Source organism: Lissotriton vulgaris, chromosome 1_1 (genome assembly GCF_964263255.1).
Source record: "Lissotriton vulgaris chromosome 1_1, aLisVul1.2, whole genome shotgun sequence".
In the NCBI taxonomy this organism is placed as follows: domain Eukaryota; kingdom Metazoa; phylum Chordata; class Amphibia; order Caudata; family Salamandridae; genus Lissotriton; species Lissotriton vulgaris.
This window is the reverse complement of record NC_141685.1, coordinates 870,789,839-870,807,709: the sequence shown is the minus strand read 5'-3', so window position 1 is coordinate 870,807,709 and position 17,871 is coordinate 870,789,839. Positions and strand designations below refer to the sequence as shown.

The 17,871-nt window shown below is 44.8% G+C and overlaps 1 protein-coding gene across 1 annotated transcript in view; it reads right to left on the bottom strand.

The window, feature by feature from the left end:
- The window catches only part of ERP27 (endoplasmic reticulum protein 27), a 95,871-nt gene that overhangs the window by 35,298 nt on the left and 42,702 nt on the right, over positions 1-17,871 (bottom strand). Inside the window, exons 3-4 of the mRNA XM_086958113.1 lie at positions 1,403-1,540; positions 695-811 (exon numbers count right to left, since the gene is read on the bottom strand). Coding sequence (XP_086814239.1) covers positions 695-811; positions 1,403-1,540 — 255 coding nt within the window. The remainder of the gene's footprint in view (positions 1-694; positions 812-1,402; positions 1,541-17,871) is intronic.

Below are 17,871 nucleotides of genomic sequence, written 5' to 3'. Positions count from 1 at the left end.
CGCCCTGGGCTGGGCTCCCTTTTGTGGTGCAGGCTGCCGTCCGACTTTACATCAGGTCAGGGCAGGTGTTAATTTGCTGCTGCTAGCGCACCTTATCGCGTGTTTTGGGACCTTATCGTCGATCTGACTGTTGTGAATGTTGAGGTGTGAAGCTGTCGTGGCTTTTTGCATGGGAACGCCTACTCTGCATCTCATCAGCGATAGTTGCGTTGGTCTTCTGTGGCGATGTTTTTTGCGTCTGCTATCACGGGTAAACTGGTGCTGTGGGCTGTTAGCACCAGCTTGTGAATGGCACAGTAAATTTATCACGACTTTGGCTGCGATAAAGTGCCGTTAATTCAGCAATGGCTCCTTGTGAATAAGCCCCTAAAACTCTTAAAATTACAAACTATATTTAAAAAAATGAATAATAATTATACTAACAATATTAAAACCTAAAACTAATATATTAACTAAAACAAATCAAGATAATTAAAAAAACAATTTTTTCCCAACTATATTAATGAAAATGATATTACAAACAACAATATTTTTGAAAACAATATTCTAGACAATGATATTCTGTATTACAATATTTTTGTGGTAACAACGTATTCATTGAAATTTCTGTAGAACGACATTTTTAATTATTTTGTCCAAATACCCTGCTAATAGGAGGCATATATGTCCTCAGTACACAAAGGAACAATATTACCATGGGGTTGTACTCCGTAACTAGCCGAATCTCGTTGATCTTCAAGAAGCGAAAGAGTTTGGTAGCATCAATTTCTTTGCTGTCCTTGATCTCCATGAAGTCACGCCTGCTGTCAACCTAATGTAAATAAATAAAACTGGTTTCAAGGGAGAGAGGAGGAGAGGGGTTATTCTAGGCAGGGGCGTTACACAGACCCCTGCATCATTTGTGGTGTAGGGGATCCCCAAAGCCTTCCAAGGGGTCCTATTCTGCCCAAAAGCCATTGAATATCTCTTCATATCTCACCATTTCAATTTACAAATGGATTATAGGGGATAGCCTTAGCTTGAAAGCACTGAGAAAATTCCTAAAGCCACAAGCTATGTGAACCCTGAAGGAAATGCATCTTGTCAAAAATCATGGGAGTCTCGGAGCAAGGAGAGATATATAGGTGGGCAGACCATGGGGCTTGTGCATCCAGCAAGGAATAAGAGAAAACATAGACAAAGTCCCCCCACCCATGGGCTCACCCCGTAGGCAGCCCGCATTGCCATCCTGCCTCCATGATGCGTGCCCTGCCTGCTCTTTGATGGGCTATCTCACTTGCCAAGATGATCTTAGGAAGGAGAGATTGACGGGATCTGTACATGGAAGCAGTGTCTTTGAGGTCTGGGATTGGTGGCGATTGTGCCCTGGATGTGGTTCTCTTGGCCTTATGGTGTCTCTTACCTGCCTGAACAGCGCCACAGTGCTGCAGTTGATGTTGAAGTGTTTCAGCACCTCCGAGCTTGTGCTGAGCCCACACCCCCAGTCTGAGAGGTCTTTAACCACAGACAGGTAATCCTTGGCCTCTGTAGCATTCAAATCCTGAAAGGAGAAGCAAGATGGAGGATGAGAGGAGGAGAGGGCCTACAAAGGGCGATGAGAGTAGGGAGGTCATGGAACAGAGAGAGAACAAAGGGTTAGGGTGAGAAGAGGAGAGAGAAGGCAAGGATCAGAGAGAAAGGATAAGGGCTGGAGATGGCCTAGCCAGGGAAGGATGAGCGGGAGATGATGAACAGTTTAGGGAAGAGGTGCAGAGAGACAGGGGAAGAGAGTTAAATATTTAGAGGTAGAGATAAAGGGGAGGCGAAAAACATTTTAATGTAATTGTGTCATAGAATGAAGAGTATGCCGAGATAGCCAAATGAAATGGGGATGGTCTTCAGTGGCTAGCTACTTAAGGACATTTTCTCATCCTCAAGTTAGGCTGGTTGGTGCGTCTTGTGCCACTCTGATCCTGACTCCCGCTTCTGATGGGTCAGAATGAGAACTGTTGCTTAGCAATAGTGGACCTATCATTTTGTAGCACATCCTGTCCCAAGGGAACAGCTTTGAAGAGCTGTAAATATCAGGGGGCATATTTATTAAGAAATTACGCAGCACAGCGCAGAAAGTCACCTTGCTGCGCTGTGCTGTGTGATAGGGAAAGAGCAGGAATGCACTGTATCTAAATTATGGGGTGCATTCCTATCGTTTTCCTGCGTTGGCGCACAATGTGCTGCCTAGCACCAATGTAGGCACCCTTGCACGATGGTGCAAGGGTGCCTGTGTTGTAGGCAGGATTGTTTTTGTGTAGGAAGGGACACTTCATGCACAAAAGCAACCCCCTGAGGCATTTTCTTCTTTCTATGTGTGCTGCAGAATACAGCATTCTTAGAAAGAGGAAGTGACGATGAGAAATGATGATATTTCTCCTCATTGCACCTCTCCTGGGGTGGCGCAGCATTTTGAAGCATTTCCAGGTCTACCAGTGTTAGTAAATCTGGGAATGCGTCAATACCCATGGGTGGATGCATGGGGACACCCATGTTCCACACATGGAATGCCTCCTGGTGGCAGAGTTACACAATGCAGAGATTTGTGCTGTGTTGCGTTACTCTAGATCTATCAAGACACACAGGTTCACGCAAGGAAGCCTTGCGTTGCTTGAAAAGTCTAATTTAAGAGCTGCGTTGCTTTTGTGCCCCATTGATTGGTGCAAGGGCGACGCAACTCTTTAACAAATACGCCCCAGGTGTGATTATTACCTAAAGACAATGGTGCCTTTGCTATCAACCTCGGAAGAGTAAGTAGATGAGAGGACTCTTCAGGTTTGTCTATGATTTGCAGGTTGCAAAAACAGAGCTTATCAACAGTGGCTCACCTTGCTGAGCTATTTCAGTGAATCTTAGGCGAATTGTTGGTTTAATGCTGAGAGAGAAGCACATTATTTTTGTGTCTCATTCTGAAGTCAGGTCTGCTGTTATGAAGCAAATCAGCTAAATGAATTGTGGGCTTTGGCATAATAAATGGAGGTATGTAGGGGGGGGCTGCCAATCATCTACCTCCCTTCAAAACAATGAAGCGCTATACATTAATGCTAGATGGGGCTACATTTATCGCCTTGAAAACAAGTCAATACTGGAGATTATGTTCAAGAATACTGCACGGATATTCAGTGCTAGCTGTCTGATGGCATGAGCATGTCCCTTACCCTTAACCAACATTACAGTGCCAATAGGTCTGGATTATTAATGAAAGTGCCATTTAGTCACTGGGCACTGGGAACTTTAGGCACTGTTTAACTCATCATAAATGGACTCTGCCACTCATTCTTGCACTTATGCATGTAGTCAGTCACGCACTGAGTTATTCTTGCATTCACCCATACCATTCCAAGACTGCCATTCGTTTAAGGGCTAATGGCCACATGAGATGTAGCACACTATTAATGACATAAGTAGAAAGAGAGAAATCTCTGAGCGAAGTACCAGGCACTCTTAAAAATAAAAAAAAATATTAATAAGAAGAATGAAAGAAATGTAGGAAATGAAAAAGGAAAAGCTGGTCTACCAGCCCTTGCATTAAAGCATATTCATTTTCAGGTGGATGTGCATGTGCTATTAGATAAAATGTTGTGAATAACAACATGGCAATAAAACCAGTGGCTGAAGTGGGCTGTCTCACTGTCCCAAGCTATGTGCTATTACGGGTGGAAGCAGAATGTGAGTGACATTGGAACAGAACACTGCTTGAAGACGTCTCGGTGTACGTATTTATTAATTATTTTTTTTGTCCACTAGCCTTAGAGACAGTTACAGCTATAAGGCAAGATTAAAAGTCTTTTCATTCACGCAGACCTAAATACTATGCATGAAATTACAAATATTTACAAAACTATGGTGGAAAAAACAATATACAACACTTCCTAAGAGGACCTAACAAGGATTATCACAGTACAAATCTTCTGCACTTACAGTTTTTCAAAGGGGGGAACCAACAACCAAATCCCTGCTTCAAAAGTAATCTGTGAGATTTCATGTAGCAAAATACTTGCCTGCAGGTTTTAACAGAGTGTAATAATCCACTCTTTTAGGCGTATTGACTTTCTCGTATGCTTTTCACAATAAATACATTCAGACTCCCGCCATTGTTGTAACGTTCCATAATAATCAGATGAGACTATCAGCTAGATTCATCATAGTCCCGTTTTGCGAGTCCTTAATAGCGATTATTAAGGAAATGAGGTAATTGAAATTTTTGGTCAAGTGTGTCCCCTACCGTGTACCCCAACGGCTCCATGTACGTGCTTCAAGTACATGTAATTTCCCTCAATGACCGAATATGATGACGCAAATACATTTGCGTCCAACGTTAACATGTCTTCTTTCAGATCCACCATGAATGGATCGATAATTCAGTTCCTAACCATACCATGCCAACGTCTTTACATGGTACACTTTTACGTTTTCCTGGCTCTGCCGAGCTAGGCTCTGATTTCTGTCTCCAAGCCCTTTCTGCCTCCTGCCTCTGAAAGCTGCAGCATGGTCGCGTATCCCTGACCTCTGCCTTACTTCCGCCAAGCGAAGCGGTGCATGGCTCAACCTGGCCTGCCTGCCAAGACCGTATTTTGCCTTCAAGTTATCTTTTCAGCCTCCTCGAAAACACATTCCCGTCTAGTGATTTAGGTAAACATCTCCTCGGCTGCAGAGCAAAGAGCAAGCCTTCCTGTCTCCATGCAAGTAATTTACAGTTCCTCGTTGCCATAGTAGGCCCATGGCCCCGCACGTAGACACGCATTACATGCAGATATATATGCACGCACTAGCATCCAGTATAGATTAGCTTCTGCCCCAGAGACCTTTTACTTCAGATTAAACATCCTCTAAACACAAGATATCAGATATGTTATAGGAACAGGTCGATCTGACATCCCAGACTTTTGTCTCTACTACTAGTGTTAAAGTTCTCCCCAGTTACACGTCCATGTCACGTCATGCTAGCTGCGCGCGCATCCGCACTTCCAGCTGACTTTGCAGATTACCCTTATGCATACACCCACTTATGACACTTTCTGTGACGCCCACTTTACGTTACCTCACACGCCTCCGTGTACGCCTATTACACGCCTTCTATTGCTACGCACACGTGTTCTTATCTTCCCTTTTCACTTGTTACGCCTCCTATATGCAATGCTAACGTACTGTTTTACTATATATATTGTGCACTGTTAATACATCGTTGAACTTCTTTTGCCATCATTGCATATACCCAGATCCCTTGTATTGATGGAATTGATTTCCATGGCTCGAGCCATCCCGAATTAAAGCCCGTATGACTCAGATACCACGGACTCTGCCTCTTATTAGATTGAGCTATTCTTGTTAATTATTTATACGGTAAAAAAGAGTATCCGGTAAATTTATTTACCACATAATTTGGCGCCTGAACAGGAACCCCTCCCCCACACCACGCGCCGGCGATGCGTCGCAGGCTTTGCCCCCCGCCACAGCCGTGATGGACATCCATGCGCATCTGCAGGTTTTCCTGTATCTCCCTCAGGCCTACGGAGGTGACGGAGACTGCGGTCGACATCCAGACGAGGCGGTGAGGAGTGCAGAGGATCCCGACCAGAGCCCAGCCGAGAGTAGCAGGGTCCGAGGTATCCAGAGGCCCACCTGTTCCGAAGTATCGAGGCGCATGCGTAGTGCGCAGAAGCAGTCCAGTCCAGTCAGAGGTGGAGTTCTGGACTTTTTGGTTCCGTCCAGAGGTGTCAGGGAACAACACCCGAAGACCCCGGAGTTCCACCTGCCTTGGTGCACAAATAAACAGAAACACGGGCTTCTCGATGGTGGCGTCAAAGACCAAAGGTTTATTACTGCAGGGACACAGAAGTCACAGAAACCACGCATGGGCAGTATCTAGGAGCCTGTTCGATTTGTACAAAGAGGGTTGCTCCTTATATACTAAAATTTGAGCTTGAGGCAAATTCTTTACATGTTAGTACATTCCCAAACCTTTGTGTCCTAAACAATAAATATTTGGCGTTACACAGGAACTGTCGATAATATCTGATGCCAAACATTACGAAGAGGGGTTCCCACTAGTTCATCACAATCCCTTGTCAATATTACATTCAAGAGCCGGACCGCCTCATCGTCAATTTCGTTACCTCCCCCTAATAAAGATTCAGAAAGAAAGGAACGGAGCCAGGTGTGTAAGATAGGAAAGTGGGATAAGGGATGTTTGTGGGTTGTAAATGGGCAAGGCTACCGGCTTCGGCCGCCTAATCATGATCAGGACAATGGACACGAGAACCAGTTCAGCAGGGCTGGCCTCGGGCAGAGGAGGCAGCCTTTGTCGAGTCATGCAGCTACAGCGTGTTCTGTTCCAAGGTGCATGTGTCACTAAAGAGGTGAATCGCCGGCTAAGCCTACGTGTCCTTAATTGAAATGAAGTGATCAGAGGTTATTGCGTATGTGAGGGCAAGAAACACAAAATGGCTGCCATGATCTAAGATGGATGCCATGGGTAGATCAGAAATGTGTTTGTAACAGGAGTACTCTTGCTCGTAGCATAGCGAAAACACCAGGATATGCTAAATGGATCATTTGCGGTTCGCTGATACCAATATTATGTATTTCCGACAATATTGAAAACACGGGTTCAAATCGTCACGGAACCTCAGACCCTCCTTTTGCCCTTACATAGGCAATTACTCAGTCTATGTCAGAGTCTAATTCTATGCTCATCAGGTCAGTGACATGCTGTTGTATCATCATCCTTTCTCGCGCCTTTTCTCCAAACGCAGGTGGTTTCCTAAAACAGGTTGCAGCACAAAGACTACACAGAGCAGGACCACACTGGATAATCAGGCAGCATGAGAATAGGAGTACTAAGATGACACCAATGACCATCAGAACCTTCCATCCCCACGCTGATATCAGAGTCCAAAACCACTCCATGAAGGACCAGTTTCCCTTGTCTACATGAATAGAGTCGGAAATCTTGTGTAGCTTCGAGATCGCCTCATAGACTGTTGGAGCATTATTAGGAATAAAGACACAGCAGCTCGATTGGATCATTCTGCATACCCCACCTCGATCTGCAAGTATTACGTCTAGAACCATACGGTTCTGCAACGTCATGAGTCTATCCGCCTGAAGCTCAGCTGTCAAATTGCTAAGGGCACCAGCAGTTTCGGTGATAGTAGATTCAACTACCCGTGTTAGCTGACGTATGTTTCTACTATTGGCCATAGGCCCCTAGAACGGAAGGAAGCCTTTGAAGAAGTCTCCAGCTTCCTGACCAGCGGTATCTTCCTTGCTGAAGACACCTCTTGCTACTCTGGTCTTGTGATAATCGAATGAAGCAGTGTATGTTGGAGGCAACAATCGAGCAATATAACATGAACCTGAAAAGTCGGCAGGCAACCATGTATAAGCTCTGTCTCGACAAATGAAGTAGGTACCCCTAGCAGTAAGAAAAGCAGGGGAAGAGTTAGACGAAAACACGTAAGTCTCTACGCACTCACTCCTCCCTAGCTGAGCTCTCGGATTTCTCCCATTCTCTTGCAAACAGACCTGACCTCGGTGAGGTACGACCCAGATTGGAGTTGAGCTTTTACGCTTGCTTTCTCCCAAACTAAGGCGATACTCTGAAGAATTCCAACTTAAATATACTCGCAATTCATCTCTAGGGTAAGATGGAGTATTATTGACGTCTTTGATCATGTCAATAATTCCCTGGACTAAAGCTTTGTTGGCAGAGTTATATTTAGTGGAACGTGGTGGACGTGGAGGATAGGTTTCAAGGGCATAAGCAAAGATTGTTTGAAGGGCCTGAAATGATCCATTGTAGCTAAAAGGCAAAACCAGATAGGGAATACCTTTATCCATAGTGTGGGGTATCAAGCCACACACCCAGCAGTCTGTAGTGTTAACTACCAGTTGGTGTTGGTGCAAGAGCTGTACAAAAGTGTTATTAATGAATTCTGAGCGTCGAGCTTGCTCATGTTCAGGAAACGAGTGAAAAGAGTGTATAGAAGAAACAGTAGAAGTAGCAGGATCAAGGGGAGGTACTGAGGCTACTGGCATAAAAATCAAACCCATACCAAAGACGATTCCACCCACCAACGTTATCAAAACAATCAAAAATGTAATGGCACATTGTATCAAAAAGCATTTGCTGTGAAGAATTCTGTAAAGTCTGTTTCTGCGAACATAAATCACATTTTCTCGTTGCAGCGCAGGAAGCTCCATCTTCTACAATCCGCTCGCGACCACTGATGATGTGTACGTAGATGAAAATGCCTCTATCAGCCCTGGGAGTTCCCAGAACCAACAGAAAGATCGACCTTGTGTCAGACCCCCACAGATTCAACTAGGCACACAGCCACGACCCTACGGCTACCCAGACGGCAAGGCAATTTTTAAAAACAATAAAACAATAGCAAACTTCCTGGCTGAAGGCAAAAGTTCAAAATTTCAAAATATCACAATAGGCAGTTGCCTGCTTTATTTGTCCATATTACGAGGTCGTAGGTTATATCTTTGCTTTGCAGGAACTGTTTGATCGGCAAATAACGTATCACTAGTAGCTGTTGCAGTGTTCAGGTTCGCAAATGACAGAGTTTTTTCTGGTGCAGAGGACAAATGTTCAGAGTTCAAAGGAGTCTTTTCAGGAGGAGAGTCAGAGTTCGGAGTGTCGGTAATCAATTCGGCATCGCTGAAAGGGATGAACTTTGGCGTTTGTTCAAATTCGGAGGCACCAATTCCCTTCTTCACCCAGTCGTCGTAAGGAAGTGGTAGAGGCACACGTTTAACATGGGACGCATGTACCCAGTGCTTGCGACCAGCTACACGAACAGCGGTTCTTGTCGCAAGCAGAACTTGGAATGGGCCGACGAATCTTGGCTGAAGGTTCTTCGTCCTCGCGAAGTTTCTGATCACAACGTGATCGCCGGGTTTCAGCTGATGCCCTGGACTCTCCGGAGGCTTTGGCAATGCATCGAAAACCTGTTGGTGAATAAGACTCAATTTAGCAGTCAAGTCGTAAAGGTAATCGATCAACATAGGATATTCCAGAGAACAAAACTCCTTCGGCCTAGGCACTCCCCACACATTTGCCGGACGGCCAAAAACAATTTCATAGGGACTAAGCCCTACTCTAGAATGTACAGTTGCTCTTGTTGATAACAAAGCCAAGGGTAGTGCGTCTGGCCAGGATAAACCTGTGGATGCCTGTATTTTAGCTAGTTTTAGTTTGAGGGTGCCATTGTAACCCTCAACTAAACCAGCAGACTGGGGATGGTTTGCACTGTGGAACTTCTGTTTGATGCCCAAACCGGCACACACACTCTGCATAACTTTCCCTATAAACTCACTTCCGTTATCTGACCATACAATCCGTGGCATTCCGAACCTAGGGAAATATTCTTTGAGAAGAATTTTGGCAGTTGATAGGGCAGTATTGTCCTTTAGTGGATATGCTTCGATCCATCTGGAAAAAGCACAGACTACCACCAGGACGTATTTCAAATTATTACATCGATCCATGTGAATGAAGTCTAACTGAATCACTTCAAAGGGGCAGGAAGGAGGAGCGAAGTGACCAGCAGGAGTTGGAGTTCCCTTGCCAGGATTATGCATCAGGCATACCATACAATTTTTCACCACTCTCTCTGCACATTTACTGATCCCATCATTCTTCCAGACTGGAGCCAACATCTTACAGATTCCTTTAGAACTTATATGCGCTACTTCATGCGCCATCGTCACCACTGCAAGCACATACGCATCAGGCAACATCCAACGCTGTTGTTCCGACAAGTCAATCCAACACCCACTCGAATCCAACTTGCCCGTACTTTCTCTCCATACACGTTTTTCCTCTTCAGTTGCCTCTTTCTGAATCTCTTTCACACTTTCCACTGTATCCTCACACATCCCAGACTCAGAAATCCATCTTGCAGACGTAGCAACATACATTCTACTCATCATATCTCTAGCTGTCTGTTTAGCAGTTTCATCAGCAAAAGCATTCCCACGACCAACATCATCCGTGATTGCTTTATGAGCACTGCATTTCACAATTGCAACTTCAGTCGGCAAGGTTAGAGATTCCAACAAGTCGTTAACTAGCTGACCATGTTGAATCTTAGTCCCGTGGGACGTAATGAAACCTCTTTCTTTCCACAAACGGCCAAAACTATGGGCCACGCCAAATGCGTACTGACTATCTGTGAACACATTCACTCTCTTTCCCTTAGCTAAAACACACGCTCTTGTTAGAGCTATTAATTCTGCAGCTTGGGCAGAATTCTGACTCACTCTTGCAGTCTCCACAATCGTCTTCAAAGTTGTCACTGCGTAGGCAGCAGTCACATCACCATTCTCCAATTTAAAACATGACCCATCCACATACAGCGTGCCATCTGGATCTGACAATGGAGTGTCTTTTAAATCAATTCGTCCTTTTGTCTCTTCCTCTGTTCTAAAACAACAATCATGGGGCTCAGAATCACTCGACTCTTGATTAGCCGGCAACAGCGTTGCTGGATTCAATACATTACATCTTTTGATCTGAATATGACTCGCTAGTAATGTCAGCTCGTAACCAGATAATCTCGCACTGGTAAGGTGTTGTGTCTTGGTTCGATTCATGAGTGTATCCACAGCATGAGGAACCATAACCACTAGCATGTTGTTCATCACCAAACCAGCAGATTGTCGAATGGAAGCCGCAGCTGCCGCTGTAGCTCTCAAACAACTAGGTAACGCTCTAGCTACCGGATCTAATGTTGATGAAAAATACGCACAAGGGCGTTGTTTATCACCAAATGTCTGTGTCAGAACACTCAACGCGCAACCTTCTCTCTCGTGAACGTAGAGCGTGAATGGCTTGCTGTAATCAGGTGTACCCAATACAGGAGCTGAACACAATGCTTTTCGTAACTCAGAAAAACTCTCCTGACATTCATCAGACCATGGCACCGGACTCGGAACATTTTTCCCAGTCAAAGCTACCAACGGTTTTGCTAAAAGAGAAAAATTTGGGATCCACTGCCTACAGTAAGAGGTAATACCTAAAAAGGCACGTACTTCTCTCTGCGTGCGGGGAACACTCATCTGTGTAATTGCTTTTATTCTCTCTGGGGTCAACTTCCTTCCCTCCTTTGACAAGAGATGACCTAGGTAGGTCACTTCTTGGCAGCAGTATTGCATTTTCGAAGGTGATACCTTGTGATTCAAATTGGACAAATGATGCAATAACGAAATCGTAGCTGCTTTGCAAGTTTCCTTGTCATCGGCAGCCACTAAAAGATCGTCTACATACTGCACTAGAGCAGAGCCTGGAGGAAGGACAAAGGAATCTAACTGACTTTTTAATGCCTGACTGTAAATGGATGGGCTCTCACAATAGCCTTGTGGAGCGCGTTTAAACCTGAAACTTCGACCTCCTAGACAGAAGCCGAAAATATCTCTGCTTTCCTCGGCTATCGGAATGCTGAAAAAGGCATTCTTCAAGTCGATGACTGAAAACCATGTGGCTGTAGCAGGAATCAATGTTAACAAGGCAGTAATGTCTGGAACTACAGGAAACTGCGGGACCACAATCTTATTAACTTGTCTGAGGTCAATGACAAACCTATACACTGGAGGCTTTGTAGGATCAGTTCGTTTCAAAATCGGTAATACAGGACTGTTACAAACATTTCCTCTAGTTTCTTCAACCACTCCTTTTTTAATCAAATCTTGTACAATCAATAAAAGTGCACGTTCACCTTCACTAGAAATTTTGTATTGAGGAATTCTTGGAAATTTTACATTTGCTTTCAAAGTGACTACGTATGGTGGTATTTCCAAAAGGCCTACATCATTAGGACCAGTCGCCCAAAGAGTATCGGGGAGCGAACGCAGCTCTGGCGGGAGTGCATCCATTGACAAGTACATCGGAGAGGTGATTCTTTTGCCCAATGTAAGCTGTACTCCTTCCGGAGAACAGTACAATGTCGCATATAGGCGTTTCAACAAGTCTAAACCAAGCAGATTTTCATTACAACCAGTCGTCAAAATCAGGGGTGCTTTCAATTGACACGGTCCAACAGAAATAGACAAAGGACCAGATATGGGGTTGTAAACAGGGGCGCCTGAAAAACCTACAGAAACATTTGTTGAGCCGGACAAAGGTGCGCCAGGGAGTTTTGCATGAATGATAGAACTTTTTGCGGCACCAGTATCCAACAGAAACGGTTCGACTACACCTGATGTTGCTACTGCGACATAAGGCCCATTCTGATCCACTGGAACTGATACTACTCCCTCTCTCTGTCCATGGCTGTCCTAGTACCCATTTTGCTGAAATCCCTCATCCACTTCACAATAGTCTTCAACAAGATACTGTTGAGATCTATTTTGTTGGGCAGACTGTCCATTTCGTTGATCAAAGTGATTGGAAGGGCGATCATTCGTCTGTGGAGGCATAGCACCTCGCCCTCGACCTCTAGAATTTTGCACAAAACCACCACGACCTCTCTGAGCTGCTGCTGCATTATTTTGCGCTAAGACTGGACACTCATTTTTGTAGTGACCTTCTTTCTTACAATACGCACACTGATTCCACTGATATTGAGGCCTAGGTGAACTATAATCTGTTCTTTGATACGAGCCCTGTTGCGTATTAGTCTGACTCGTACGAGGCGGATACGCCTGTTGCAAGAGAACTTTAGTCTTTAAGTCTTTCGTTTTCTTATCTGATTTTTCTTTCTCCTCTTTATCCCTATTTTCATAATACTGTGCAGTTGCAAGTATTTGCGCAGTTGTAGAGACAGCCCACGCACTCTCGGAATCTTTTAATTTGTTGCATAGCTCAGGTAACAAATTATGTACGAATTTATCGACAAACAGTCTCTGTCCTCCTTCTGTGCTCATATTCTGACCACTATGATCTACAAAAGTCTCTTCGAACCTCGTGAAAAAGTCGGAGACACTTTCGTCTTTCTTTTGCCTGCATGCGGACAACTTGTCCCAATTAACACGCAATGCGGGCATCAGAGTCTTCATTAAGTCGATTATTCTACCTGGAAGATTAGCAATTAGGGGTTCGGGTTTGGAACCACCTATTTGCTGACCATCCGCTGCAATGATAGCTGCCCAATCACCACCTAGGGCAACTGGATGATTCTCTTTACGAATTTTAGCCCAAATTGGTTGCGGAACTACATTACCAAATAACATATCAATGTCCGCCAGATTCATTACACAAGCCTCAACTGTCTGTGTTAATTCCTTATAGTATCCGGCAGGATACTTACGCGGGTCTGGCAAGGCCTGCTTCACTGCTAGCACTTCGGCTCGTTTCCATGGAATGTGTATCCACACTCTTTGGAATTGGGCCGGGGCAGCAAGAATACCATTCGGTACATCAGCTTGCACAGCTTCGCGCCAAATTGGAGGAACCTCCCTCATTGGATATTGGCGATTTAGCTTCATCTTACTTTTCTCTAAGTCTCTTGGTGAACGAAGTGATGGATCATTTCTATAACTTAAAATCAGCTCCATCGCTTCTTTTATATTTTGACCTACTATCATTCCCGCAGCAAACTCTTTCTGCACCTTAATTAAGTCTTCTAAATTCGATTCAACATCATCTTCTTCTACCTCCTCACGTAACAGCGAGCACATCTCGTCAAAGACATACCGTTGCGTTGGTTCATTCCATTGCATAAATGTATCTAGTACATCTCTCGTGCTATATCTCCTACTCTTCGAAATCCATCTGAGAGCCGTGGAATCTAAAATTCCCCGTTCCTCAGTACTCGGAAGCTGACTACGTCTTTGAACAGAGTCAGAAGTAGGAGTCTTAATTAAAGTTTTATAGAGGGGAGACAGAATGCTAGAAACAGAATCAGTGATTCTTCGACGAACAGATAGTGGAGTCAACATACTAGCAGACGCAGAGAACACAGTAGAAGTAGGAACAGATAGCGGAACAGTAGGAGTATCGAGGAAGATAGTTTGTGGAACAGTAGGTGTAAGTGATACAGATACAGGTATAGAAGTCGGCAATCCAGGAAGAGGAGGTGCCGTAGGAATATTCACATTGACCACAGGAGGTACAGGAGCTTGATTCTGAGGGGCAGGAGCAGGAATACCAGGTTGTCCAGCAACCGGCAGTTGAATATTCGGTAAAGGTGGAGCCGTAGCACCCTGTGCATACGGTGGAGGTGACCTTAACAGATAAGACAACAGAGGATCGTTTTCGGGGTCCTCCAGTATCTTAGCTGTTTTCGATGGCAAGGCAGGATAGCACTTGTCAATCGCTAAATTATGCTCTCTAATGGCCACCTCTATGGCCTTCTCAGACTCGTTGACTTGCAGCTGCTTAGCCGCTTGCTCTAAAGTCAATTCTTCTTGCTCTTTCTGTTCTTTCTTTAACCTTTTAATTTCTCTCTGTTTAGATTCTTTTCGCCAGTAACGGAAAGAATCAAACATTGCCGGCCGGGCTTTCTTCCTAAACAATTTCGCTTCTAAATTATCAAGGATTTCGGGTTCAAAACTACCATGTAGTGGCCAACTAAGGACACCATCCTTTTTCGTATAGCGGACCCACACCTCATTATAAGATATAGGACCCACACCATGCTTACAGTACAGATCGTATAAGGGAGTCCCAATCGGAGGAACCAGACATGAGTCCTCCAATCGTGAATCACTGTTGCAACCAAAACACGACAACATACAATTTCTCCGACTTACCATTTTGCAATCCGGAACACAAAACAGACAAAACAAGAAACAGATATGTGCACCTGAACCAAGAACTTAGGCGTACCAAAAGCGAACTGATGTATCGATACCCAAACTAAACCAAATAGATTATCGTAACCAGAACAACCAGTGATAATCTTACGAAACCAAACCAAACCAAGAACCAAAAAGGATTTTAACAACCCTCACGAAGTAACCAACTAGCAACCACTAAATACTTAACTGAGGCACTGAAGACGTCACCAAGGAGAAACCCGTCACGTTTCGCCGTACTAAGGACTGCACCTCGGGTCCAAGACAGGGCGACGGTCAAGGCAACGGCCCACTGCAGCCGTCCTGAACGGGAACCCTCGTGGAAGAGAACTTCGGGCCACTTTTGCGATATGCCCGGATCGATGAAGTGGGGCGCCTCCCTCAGGAATCTTCACACGAAGCTTCTCGAACTCTTCAGGCTTTTGGACCGGTACCGAATGACGTCACCCCACGTTGGGCGCCAATTGGAGTTCTGGACTTTTTGGTTCCGTCCAGAGGTGTCAGGGAACAACACCCGAAGACACCGGAGTTCCACCTGCCTTGGTGCACAAATAAACAGAAACACGGGCTTCTCGATGGTGGCGTCAAAGACCAAAGGTTTATTACTGCAGGGACACAGAAGTCACAGAAACCACGCATGGGCAGTATCTAGGAGCCTGTTCGATTTGTACAAAGAGGGTTGCTCCTTATATACTAAAATTTGAGCTTGAGGCAAATTCTTTACATGTTAGTACATTCCCAAACCTTTGTGTCTTAAACAATAAATATTTGGCGTTACACAGGAACTGTCGATAATATCTGATGCCAAACATTACGAAGAGGGGTTCCCACTAGTTCATCACAATCCCTTGTCAATATTACATTCAAGAGCCAGACCGCCTCACCGTAAATTTCGTTACCTCCCCCTAATAAAGATTCAGAAAGAAAGGAACGGAGCCAGGTGTGTAAGATAGGAAAGTGGGATAAGGGATGTTTGTGGGTTGTAAATGGGCAAGGCTACCGGCTTCGGCCGCCTAATCATGATCAGGACAATGGACACGAGAACCAGTTCAGCAGGGCTGGCCTCGGGCAGAGGAGGCAGCCTTTGTCGAGTCATGCAGCTACAGCGTGTTCTGTTCCAAGGTGCATGTGTCACTAAAGAGGTGAATCGCCGGCTAAGCCTACGTGTCCTTAATTGAAATGAAGTGATCAGAGGTTATTGCGTATGTGAGGGCAAGAAACACAAAATGGCTGCCATGATCTAAGATGGATGCCATGGGTAGATCAGAAATGTGTTTGTAACAGGAGTACTCTTGCTCGTAGCATAGCGAAAACACCAGGATATGCTAAATGGATCATTTGCGGTTCGCTGATACCAATATTATGTATTTCCGACAATATTGAAAACACGGGTTCAAATCGTCACGGAACCTCAGAGGCCTTCAAGTTCAAGTTCAAGTATTGCTCCCGGTGAGTACCGTTGCTAGGGACGCATCAAGACGGGTGCATTAGTTTGTGTCCGGTCAAGACAGGTCTGGGTACACAGTCCTGGTCTGTACGTGTTCACTTAGGTGAGCGCGGTATGACGTGTCTCTTTATGGGACCGGTCTGTACTGTTTAGCAGTGCATCAAGTAATTAAGTATTCAAGTACTCAAGTCTCGAGATTTCAAGTATTGTGTTTGTACTAGATACGGTCTAGCATCTATTCAAAATGTGTTAATGTGTTTTATGTCGTGGTATGAATGACTGTTTGCTTTTTATTACTGTGTTTATTGTGTTTCGAGTTAAAATAGTAATGCCACTGTTTCAGAAATTACGTCAGATAGGAACTAGGAAAGGGATACTCGAAGAAGCAGTGCCTGTTCCGCCTAGGGACACTCCAGGGCATTTTATGTACCATAAGCACGGCTTAGATGCCATACTGTACTTAGACTTGTGGGTGGACTACACCAAGAACCTAGAAGAGAAATATAGATGGCCCGTTTCAGGGACATGGGATGCCGAGTGCATCATGAGAGTAGAAGAAGCGTTATGGAAAAAGAAAGCCAGACAGTCACAGAAAGATGCCATTGAATTATGGCGTAAAGAATCGCATAGACGAAACGAAAAAGAATTCAGGAAAGCAGAGAAGAGTAGAGAAGAATCCGAAAAAGCTAAAGAAAAAGAGTTACTAGAAGAAGGAGAACGAGTCAGAATAGAACAACAGGACAGACAGAGAAATGCCCTTATTACAGGACTATATCCAGTTCTAGCCGAGGGCCTGCCCAAGGCGACCCCGGAAATGCCAAGTAATCTGCCACCACCATTGGTTCCGACTAAAGTACGTCACCATAAGACCGCAGCAGATATTTTCCTTTCTTCCTATTTAGATGATGTAGCTCCTGCATATACCAATGTACCCGTACATCCTGCTAATAATAATCTGCCACAGCATGTTCCTGCCGATCGAGCTACGACCCCTCCACGCCACGTACTTCCCGCACCTGTTGTCACTTCCCCTGCCACTGTTGTCACTGGTTCCCCTACTTCTGTTCCTCATAATCCTTTTGCTCCAGATACGACTCAGTCGTCCTCGTTAACTGTGTCTTTGCCACCCGTGATGACGTCAAGCCATGCTCAAGTTTCCGCATCGGGAGGTGCCGTAGGAGGCTACCGAACCCCGCCACAACCGCACCGTTTGACAATGAGAGAACTAGCTACACAGCATACCCCGAAAGCGGCCCCTGCTGAAAAGCTTAAAGAATACCTCACAGACTGTAGATATGATCCCGTTCCAGGCAAGCAAGGGCCCATGATGTTAGCCTCGTTACGTTTAAGACGTGTTGCAGATTATTTGGTTTTACTGCAGGTATGCAGGACTATCTAGACAGGATGTATCATTTTGTTCAGACTGGAGAAGGTCCTGAGTGTGTTCGTGAAGCCATGGCACATCAGAAAACGGAGACACAAGGGTTAATATTACGTTTCCTGATTAATTGTTTAATAAGAGAACGAGATCGACCAGGTTATGTACAAGAAGAGATGGATGTACTGTGACTAAATGGAGTCAGAATATTGCAGAAGGTAAGCATGACAGACAGAATAGTATAGATGCCATGACTAGAAAAGTCCGT